Below are 10,943 nucleotides of genomic sequence, written 5' to 3' on the forward strand. Positions count from 1 at the left end.
GGCTGTACATTGGAGGTGGGGGGGGGGGGGTTGGGTAGGGGGGACACACATTTTACACTGTACATTGGAATACTGACAAAGCCTTACTTGGTCATTTACTGTACAACTAGGTTAGGACATTTGTAGGGGCCAGTTTCGAATTGCTGTCTCACGTAGGTGTTTTTTGAGAGTGTTTTTGAAAGTGGGTAGTGATTCACATTCCTTTACAGCTTTGGGTAGGGCGTTCCACATTGATGTGGCATAATTGCGAAACGTGTTTAGTCCCTTGTTTGAGCCGAATCTGGGTTTAACATGATTTGTGGAGCTCCCTCTGGTGTTGTGATCGTGGTATTCACTGACCTTTGGGAAGTATTTTGACATGTACATGGGTACCTTGGTCGCGTAGTGCATCTTGTAGACCAGGCCCATTGCAAGTTGCTGTACTCTGTCGTCTACTCTAAGCCATCCTAGGTTGTCAAAGTGGGCAGGGGTGAGGTGGGTTCTAGGAGTCAGGTCAAGCAGTAGTCTGACTAGCTTGTTTTGAGATGTTTGTAATTTGTTTTTTAGTGCCTTTGAGGTGCTTTGGTACCATGAGGTGCAAGCATAGTCGTAGTACCCTTGAATGAGTGCTCCTGCTAGAGTCTTCAGGGTATTCTTGTTTACCAGAGAGGAGATCCGGTACAAGAATCGAGTTCGTTGGTTGACTTTTTTTATTACATTGGATGCCATTTTGTCACAGGAAAGATTAGCCTCTAGGATGGAACCCAGGTAGGTAATTTCATCTTTCCTTGTGACAATATTGTCACCCACTGTAACCGAGAAGCCGTCGGTCTTGCTGAGGCCTAACAAAATTAATAGTTGGTTTCCGGTTGCCGACCGACCCTGCCGATTTAGGTGCGACCCAATATATTTTATGAGTTTTAAAAAAGAAAATTATATAAAAAAAAAAAAAAAATGAATAAAGTTTCATAGAAATCTTAGTCAAACATTTAGTATTATGGATATTAAACATGCTGGCAGAGTACATGCATCCATGTTGTTGTGAACATTTTAATTAAATAAAGAAATTCCCTATCCATATTTGCCGTGGGTAGGCCTGCCGCGATAAGCAATAAATCGATTAATTGCCGCGATAATTAAAATGAATGCAATGATTTTGACGGGCGCGATTAATTGCTATTTGCGCGTTTGTTTTAATGAGGCGGACCCAGTGCCCCTTGTCAGTCACTGTCCGTGTTGGGAGGCGGGCCGCTGGCTTTACTACAGAGCACAGCACATTGTGTCTATTCTACTAGCATTAACGTTACTCATACAAACAGAGTAAACAGTGCACAGTTTTCAATCAATCAATCAACAACAACATTAACGAGACCCTCGTTGTGTCTATTCTGCTAACGCTAACGTTACCTCTCATTGTGTCTATTCTACAAGCGTTAACGTTAGCTAGGCTGTCTATGCTAACGTTAACGAGCATTAGGCTAACAAGCTGTAACGTTACCAGTCGCGTCTATTTGCTAACGTTAGCATTAGGTAATAACCGGTTTAAAATGGATGGTGATTACCTCACGTTGTGTCTATTCTACTAGCATTAACGTTACTCATACAAACAATCAATAGCGAGTTATATTGATCACGCTATGTACGATAGCCATGCTAAAACGCTAGCACAACATTAGCACCTAACCTAACAACAAGCCTTAACAAGTCAGCGATCTTTTTGCGAGACTAAACTCTCCGCTCGGTGGCAAATTGTGTTGATGTCGGTTTTGTTTAATCAATAAATGAGGCAGAATACACAGTGACTGTATCCTTTGTTTATTGCACTTGTGCCTGCTGCAAACATAATGATTATGAAATCCTAGAGACGCGTCTCTATTCAGTGGTCTGCAGTGTTTCACGTGACTTTTCTGGTACCCAAAAAGTACCTGAAATAATCACAACAATACTTCCGGTCCGGTCGGTGGGCTTCAAAATAAAAGTCTTAAACACCGGAAAAGACGGAGCGGTGGGCTTCAAAATAAAAGTTTTGGGAAATAAATTTCTCCAAAAAAAAAAATTCTCTAACCGGTCGCAATAATATCGCTTATCGCGATATTTTCGGGGGCAATTAATCGCCCAGCAAAATGTGTTATCGTGGCAGGCCTAGCCGTGGGAAAGAATAAAATAAAAAAATAAAATAAATTCCCTACCTACCCATGGCCAAACTGACAACCAACAGGAAACCAACAATATATTTTACTTTGCCCGAGTCTGTTATTTGAACCGAAGAGGAGTCGTCCGCAAACAGGAACAAGTTGCAGTCACAAGCTGACGACATGTCATTTGCATAAATTAGGAATAGTAGCGGTCCTAGTATGCTTCCTTGTGGAACACCGCAGCTCACTGTGAGGGGGGGGGGATAGGGTACCGTTTACCTCCACCATCTGTTCCCTCCCCTCCAGGTAGGATTAATAATGACTTAATAATGACTTGGATTTATATAGCGCTCTTCATGGCACCCAGAGCGCTTCACAGAGTCCATTATTCGTTCATACACAGTCATACCGGTGGTGGTAAGCTACAATTGCAGCCAGGGAAATAAAGAAATTCCCTATCCATAGTCGCCGTGGGAAAGAATAAAATAAAAAAATAAAATAAAATAAATTCCCTACCTACCCATGGCCAAACTGACAACCAACCTGAAACCAACTATTAATTTTGTTAGGCCTTAAATACTTCGAAGCTTCGTTCGATGGGCTTTGAACTGCTGCGGTCAGGCAAGCGATACCGGAGTCTCAAGGCGAGCACAGAAAGACTCAGAAGAAGCTTCTATCCCCAGGCCATCAGGCTGCTCAACGAACAATGAACACTACACAACAACCATCAAATGCACATAGCACACACATCCACACGCACACACTCACTTTAAACAAACACACTGTAGCACCCACTCCCCACACTTTATATTTATTGATGAAGGATTGCACTACAACTCGTACACCTTACTGTAAATTGTACCTCATCCCATTTCTGCTTTGCACTATATAGTATTGTACATTAGTACACTGCATAGTATTGTATATTATATGGTAACTCAGTTACGTCTATTCTGCATCGAACATTGTACATATGTCTATACTGAACACTGTGACCTCATTTTCTACTTCTAATTTACATGCTATACTATGTTATTTGATACTATCTTGTCTAGCACAGTCTCTGGAGCGTAACAGTAAGAAGCATTTTGTATGAAAGTATTCTGTACTTCTGTATGACAACTATTAAAGAAACTTGAAACTTGGGCATGGGATTCGAATATGAAAATAAAATTTGATTATTAAAAAATATAAAAATATAAATGATATATATATATTTTTTTGCAAAATCAACTCTGCCTCTCTTTGTTAACTACAACAAGCAATGCTGTTTGTTATTTAAGATGAGGTCGGACTCGGCACTGACAGATTTGTGTTCATTGTGCTGCTTTTATAAAGCCTCAAATGATGGCTTACAATATTTCATGAAAGCAAAGTGTTTTGTTTGTCTAAGATTTAAAAAGGTTTAAACTTTACAGCACTGACAAAGTTGAACAAAGTGCTGTACAAGTCCCACAACATTAAAAAAAAAAAATTATATATATATATTTTTTTATTATTTACAGTTTATTCCATTTTTATTGCTCAATTCCGCGATTCCGTCCGCGATTCCGTGATCGCGGATTTCATATGGCTCTAGTCTCTACTCTTTAAAATATTTATTAGCATAAAACATTAACAGTCTCTACTCTTCACAATATTAGCATACAACATGTATTAACACTTTGACTGCCAGGGGGCGTCTTTAGACGTCTTTGCTGGCCATGCTAAAGTTGCCGGGGGACGCTGTACGTCGTCTTTATATCAATATTTCAAAAATCTGCGATCGGATTCATAATGTCCCTCCGCTGGCCTGAGATTCACCAGCAGGACCCACTGAGCTCTCTGGCGGTTCAGGAGCGCCATCTGGTGGCCGATCGGCACAAGCGCTTAACAGGAAGCGCAGTAGAGGTTGTGCTAGATGTCCGTATTGCTTCCGGCCACTCGGGATAGGTTCCGGCACTCTAGCTCGTCACTCTACATAGCGATCGATTGCCAATAACTCGATAAACAACATGATTTGGACGTATATACCATTATACAAGCTGGAGATGGACCGGGTAATAATATATCCCATAATGATAACATTTCTACTCGACGATGATCGCCCAACGGCGCGCGGAGACTGGGGTGAGTTTCAGCGTGTAACGTTACCGTCTTCGATACTAACTGCTATGATGAACATTTGACCCACATTAGATGATTGGTATAACGCTGCCCACGGAATTATAAACGCCCCCTCGCCCATCCGGTCAACATCAGATGACGTGTAGTAACTTCTAGAAGTATGTCTAGTTGGAATTTTTTATATCGCGCTGATTGCCATCAAACTGTATTTCATCATCAATATAATGCATTTGGGGCTATATATCACGTTCTGGAGAAAGCTGCAGAAAGAGATGAAAACATACTTACACATCTAGAGTAGACCATACTTTACTATGAATATGTGAATGAAAAAGTTTAACGTTGCTACACAATGAACAATACATATAGGACTTTGAATGGGCCCTAATAATGGCAATGTAGCAATAGAATTTAAAAAGTTATAGCCCTGCAAAGAAGGGGACTTTCTCCATAGACAAATAGCGCTGGCAATCTATGGTATATCATTAATTTAACCTTAGGCAACCAAAGTGTTAATCACACTGTCTCTACTCTTCAAAATATTAGGATATCACATATTAACATGAAAGAGGGAACTATTCTGGACTGGGTTGGGCTGAACTAGGCAGTGAAAGATGCTGGGCTGGGCTGGACTAGGTTGGACTGGGTTGGGCTGGTCTAGGTTGGACTGAGTTGGGCAGTGAAAGAACCAAGCATTTCACTGTAATGTAATAGCTAAATAAAACAACTTGACTTGTTACATTTGCACTCTGGTTGTATGCCAAATGTATTCTGGTTGTACTGTACTTGTGCTGTAAGATGACAATACATTGGAACCGAATCGACAACGCTAGGGGTTCAGCAGGTGTATTCTGAATGCCAAGTATGACAACATCACCGTTGTGAAGGGCATATGGGCGAGTGGTGATATGGGGGGAAACCCGGTAATAATAAAATGTCACTCGGCTGCATTTAAGCAAAGCCGCTCAGTATAGTCCACTATGTTGAACGCGCGTTATGGTAGCTTGTTACATGCTAGGTAGCTAGCCGGCTAATGCTGGTTGACTTGTCATTCTCATCCGACTCGAAGGAGACGCGTCGCGTGCTGTTGTTCGCCCCCATGTCAGACCGCACTGATATCCGAAAGCGACGACTCTACATGCAATTATTTTCATCCACTGATGTGTTTTTGTCTAAGTTTGTCTACGTTGTCAAGCCGGTGGCAGGAGTCTGTAGGTCCGCGCGCAGTGATCTGTCCACTTCCCCTAGATGGGCGGCATCTTCTAGAAAATGAGTGTTCATTGGAGGAGCTTAGAGCGCATCTGTACAACGATGATGTTAATTGATTATGGTTGGATTATTATGAGGCGCAAATGGGAGGAATCAAGGGGGGAGTCAGAGTTCGGCTTGTGCCAGTGAGCGAATCAGCAGATTGCAGAATGATCTTTTTGTTTTGTTTTGTAATTACTAGTACTCGCCAGACTGGCGAGTGCTCTTCATGAATTATTCGCCAAACGTAAAAAATACTCGCATTTGGCGAGTAAAGTGGCCTAATTTCCTCCCCTGATCAAAACCAATTGCTTTTAGCTTGTCAATCAGAATGGTGTGATTGACAGTGTCGAAGGCCTTTTGTAGGTCCAGCATGACCATGCCGCAGTATTTGCCCGCGTCCACCTCTTGTTTGATGTGGTCGTTCAAGTAGAGAAGGCATGTGTCAGTGGAGTGGGATGTTCTGAAGCCAGATTGGAATTCGTAGATTAGATTTTTTTTCCGCAAGGTACTTTTCGATCTGTTCGTATACTATTTTTTCCATGACTTTCGAGATGGATGTAAGGATAGAAACAGGGCGGTAGTTGCCCGGGTCTAATTTGCTGCCATTTTTGTGCAGGGGTGTTACTCTCGCAATTTTGAAGTCCTTGGGGACGTGTCCCTGTTTTATGGAGAGGTTTATTATGTGTGTGATGACTGGGGTGCTGGCTGCTGCTGAGTCTCTGAGGAATTTGGAGGAGATGTTGTCATGGCCAGTGGCCTTGTTTGGTTGGAGGGCGCTCAGTTTTTTGAGTACCTCATCTGTAGTTACCATTTCCAGTTTGAAATCGTCTTTGTGGACGCCTAGGTTCTTGTGTATGCTACTATGTGTTCTACCCCATACTGCCCTGAGTGGGAGGGTAGTTTGTTTACCAGTGTTGTGGCTATGTTTGTGAAGAAAGTGTTTAAGTAATTGGCTACATCCAGCTTGTCTGTGATGAGCGTGTTGTCCGTCTTTATGTTTATGAACCTGGTTTTAAGTTTTTTACTGCAGCCTAGTTGATTGTTGAGTAATTTCCAAAGTTCACGTGGTTTATTTTTGTTTTCCTCGGTTTTGTCATTGATGAAATTTTTTTAGCAGTTTTGATCATGGAGTTTACGTCATTTCTTAGTCTGTTTCTTTCTAGTTTGAGTTCAGTCACGTGGTCTTGGAGTTCACTGCTCATGATTTTGGTAAGCTTTGACTGACTTTTATGAAACTCAGAGCATTTTTTGTCTCTGGCTTTCATAGCGGTCAGTATTTCAGTGTGCATCCATGGCTCAGCGCGATTTTTTACCCTGGTGGTTCTTAGGGGGGCCATGTTGTTTAGTATTGATGAAAATTTGGTTTTGAAGCCAAGCCAAGTTTCTTCAACCAGTGTACCATTGAGTTCATCTGACCAGTCCAGACTCTCCAGTTCGAGGTTAAAGGCCTCGCTAGAGTAGGTTTTGAGGTCTCTAGATGTGACTGTTTTGTGACAGCCAGCCTTTTGTTGTAGCTTTTTGCGGGTACAGAATATCATATAATGATCACTTAGTTAACCCACATGCTATAATCCCTTTATTGGAGATCTTGGACTTGTCAGAGGTCAGGATGAGGTCAATGGTAGTCTGAGTTGATTCACATACCCTTGTGGGTTGGGTGATTAGCTGGCTGAGGCCGTGCAGATCACAAAACCTATTGAAGGATTTGAAGACGGTGCATCTTTTTGTTGCATATCCGTGTTCCAATCCCCAATAAGAATCTTTTCAGCATCCTCAGCTCCAGCTAAGCACACATCCAGAGTATCATAAAAGCCAGTTTGATCTGGCTGTCTGTATATTGTGCCGACTAGAACAGATTTCGCCCTTTCAAATAGAATTTCCACCCATACGGTTTCAATTGTCTCATGATGAAGGTCAGTACGGGTAATGAATTTGGTGTCCTTATGCATGTACATACAAACACCACCTCCATACTGGTTTCTGTCATTACGGACTATAGTATAGTTCTCTAACTCTATTTCAGAACATGTTGGGTCCCGAGGCTAGACCAGTTGAGAACCACTGTTCTATTCGAAATTAGCTCCTTCGGGTCCAGAGTGCTCTGTAGTGAATTCCAGGCAACGCCCAGCGGGTGCAAAGTGCAGAGTGCTTGCCGAATTCAGTGCGAACTTTGGGGATATGTAGCAGATAACAGTCGTTGGAACGTAGACCATAGAGTCCATAGGACTTTTGGAGTGAAGAAAGACACGCCTATGTAAACTCCATTAACCCCCCCCCCCCGTTACTGCTTACAATGGGCTCTCAGATGATTAAAGTCAGCATGTTAAGCACGAGAGAAGAGATGATCTGTTCAGGAATGCAAATACCCAGAATAATCTATTAAATTGTTTGCGATGGCCAGACTTGGAGGTCACGTTGCCGACTGTCATGTACTTTAAGAATGAGTTACTTCTGCTTTTTTGTATTATTATTATATCATCTCACAATTATTATACAGTGCAGTTGGCAAGGCAAGTCTTTTGTTGGACTCTGTACTCCACAACAATGACTTCAGCTTTAAATGTGAGGGTGTTTACATCCATAACAGATGAACCGTGTGGGAACTGTAACTCTTTTATAGCCCCCGCATTTTAATAAAGGGATCAAAAGTAATTTTAATAAATTAACATAAACTTAAATAAAAGTAAATAAAACTTTAATATGAATGAGCTAATCCTTTGCAATCAATGACTGCATGGATCTGTACTTTCTGTACTTTTCTGTATTTAAAAAAAAAATACATGATTTTCAGTTTGAGAAATGGTCACACTTATCCAAATATGCTATTTTTATGGAAAAGTGTGCCGCTGCAACAGATAGCACTTTAGTGATAATTTTCTGTAATTTTATTTAAAGAAATATGCTATTTGATTTACTACTACAAGCAGTGTAATGTCAACCGTACTAAGCCATTTAGAGCTGAAACACCTGTTAATAATGCATTATATAGCCTGCATATATACACAAATGTGTTTCCCGGTTTCTTAAATAAACATTATTTTGAAAGCAAGCACTTTTGTCATAATTGTAGCAAAAAAGACAGGACCGGAAAAGTCTTTATCGTATGTAGGGGTGCCCTGGAATATTTTATTGAACACAGGGGTGCCTTGGCAGCAGAAAGGTTGAGAACCCCTGCTCTGGAGTACAGAGCCAACACAACAACAAAAAACACTGTTCCGTAAACGTACTGACTGACTGTGCGCCCCAATGATACATACATACGCCATGCAAATCCTGTGTCGAGTTCGTCTAATCATTGCCACAAATGTACAGGACAGCGCAGACATCCTTATATAAAATGACGTGCAGAAAACACTACAAACGAACATTACAACTTACTGCCATGACGATTGTTGACGCGGTAAAGGCCGATCCACGCCTCCGACACCGGGCGCTGGTGTGTGCCTCGCACCCGGGCGGACCGCGCGCTGTTGACATTGCGCCCAGAAGAAGCGTGCCGATTCCCGGGCAGTCGCTCAGAAAAGGTGCGGTGGGGGACGCGGCCTGGTCCGTCTCCTCCAGATTGATGCTCGGCGCCGACGGGAGCCTCTGGGCTGCTTATGTCGCCGTCCTCTTCTTCGGGCTTCCCATCGCTGGTGTCGTCCGTCGGCGATGCTTGGCCGGAGGGGAGGCTGTGGTGGCCGGCGGGGCTTCCATCGGCGCTCGCCTGTTGACCCATCATCATGTCCGAATCGCTGCCCTCCTCCGATCGGCTCCGGTTGGCCTCTGTATCCTCAAAACTTCCAGAGAAGTCAACCATGAGACTTGTGGGCCTGGCACAGCGGGGTCGCCGGTACGAATCCCGCTGCTTTGTGCCATCTTTTCCGAAAGCCGAGGGAACTGGGTCTTCTTGTAAGCGACTTGCTCTTGTCCCCATCTCTGTTTTGGTTTTTAGAGTTTGTTCACCGGCTAGCAAGCTAACGTTGTTAGCTAACTCAGCTGGCTAGCTCGACTCGTTTCCTCCGAGAGCCAAACCGCAGAACAAGGGATTAGCAACCGACGAACTATATAGCCAGTAACCTATTCGGAAAACAACTTAAAAACAAAAATAAATATATATCTTACGAGTGATATAAAAACGATATCTCGACAGCCCAACGTTTCTCGTCTTGCCTCAATTCGCCCTTCCTCTCCTCATTGTCTTTCTTTGACGCGTTCCCGGCCCGTTCTCTCACTGCGCCGCTGCGGCGGAAATCTCCACTTGCACAACCTGAAAGTAGGCACTTCCGGCTGACTTCCGGTTGCCAATGGTACTTCCTGTCCCATCCAAATACATTGGTTTTAGCTACTTTTCTCCCCTTATTTAAACAACTTTGTCGTCACAGAGAGACAATGAAACGTTTGTATTATTATAGTATAGAATGTATTTAATAAGCAAACGTTTGTCAGCAGGGTTTTTGGGCTGTATTTCATGTAAAAACGTTTACTGTTAGTTTCCTTGCTCAGCCAGCATTAGCCTTCATTAGCTAACAGAAGCTAGTGGTTAAACAGGCCGCGTGTAGCTTTATGCCAAGCAAGCAGTGCAAAAATTTACCGTAGTGGCATGCAGTAATGCGCCTTTCATTTTCGCGGAAATAGGCTGTCTATTGCCATTCTCTTTGACAAACTCTAACCTTAACCAGCTCCTTAACAGCGCCTAAACTTAACCGTTCTAACCTTAACCAACTCCGAAACAATGCCTAACCTTAACCTTAACCATAGAAATTATATTGCCATTCTCTTTGACAAACTCTAACCTTAACCAGCTCCTTAACAGCGCCTAAACTTAACCGTTCTAACCTTAACCAACTCCGAAACAATGCCTAACCTTAATCGGCGAAAGAATACACGTTAAAAAAAAATCACGTTAAAAAATATTTTCGATGGGATTCGAACTCGCCAGCAAACAAGCCATAGGATCCACAGCCATGTGTCCTTGCCAATTGAGCTATTTGTTGGATACTGAATAAGGGGCGGTGACTTATATATATTGAGCTCCGCTCGTGTCGCATGCGCGGGCACCTCGCGCGAGCACGCCGGCGCACGCACGCACCTGAGCGAGCACGCCGCCGCCGGTGCACGCACGGTAGCATTTGTCTGAAAAGAAGGGCGCTTTACCGCACTAGCGTGCGGTGACGAATGCGGAAGCATTTTTGCACTGCTTGCTTGGCATTAACGTACAGGCAAACAGGCCGGATTAGCTTTGAGCTAACTATCTTTCCCGACCCATGTATTCATTCCATTCTAAACATAACGTTAGTTTACAAAACATGACCTGTCTATATAACGTTGAGGAACAAATTATAAGTGTGTGGGTGTGTGTTTTGGTGAACATTGGACTGCAAACAGAAAATGCATCACAGTTACAGACAGTAGCTACTGTTAGCTGCACTCAGGCTGGCTGCACTCAGGCGGCGCGATCAGCCTGTTGGACAGGGAATGAAGATCTCCAGC

General features: G+C 43.0%; 1 protein-coding gene across 2 annotated transcripts in view; it reads right to left on the minus strand.

Annotated features, from left to right (window-relative positions):
* Positions 1 to 9,665, minus strand: part of LOC311227195 (uncharacterized protein) — a 35,474-nt gene extending 25,809 nt beyond the window's left edge. For both annotated transcript variants that reach the window (XM_084312748.1, XM_084312749.1), the window contains exon 1: positions 8,850 to 9,665. In XM_084312748.1, the coding sequence (XP_084168874.1) occupies positions 8,850 to 9,387 (538 nt within the window). In that variant the 5' untranslated portion in view covers positions 9,388 to 9,665. The remainder of the gene's footprint in view (positions 1 to 8,849) is intronic.
* Between the last annotated feature and the right edge of the window lie 1,278 nt (positions 9,666 to 10,943).

Source organism: Notolepis coatsorum (assembly GCF_963971535.1).
Source record: "Notolepis coatsorum genome assembly, chromosome: 4".
Lineage (NCBI taxonomy): Eukaryota > Metazoa > Chordata > Actinopteri > Aulopiformes > Paralepididae > Notolepis > Notolepis coatsorum.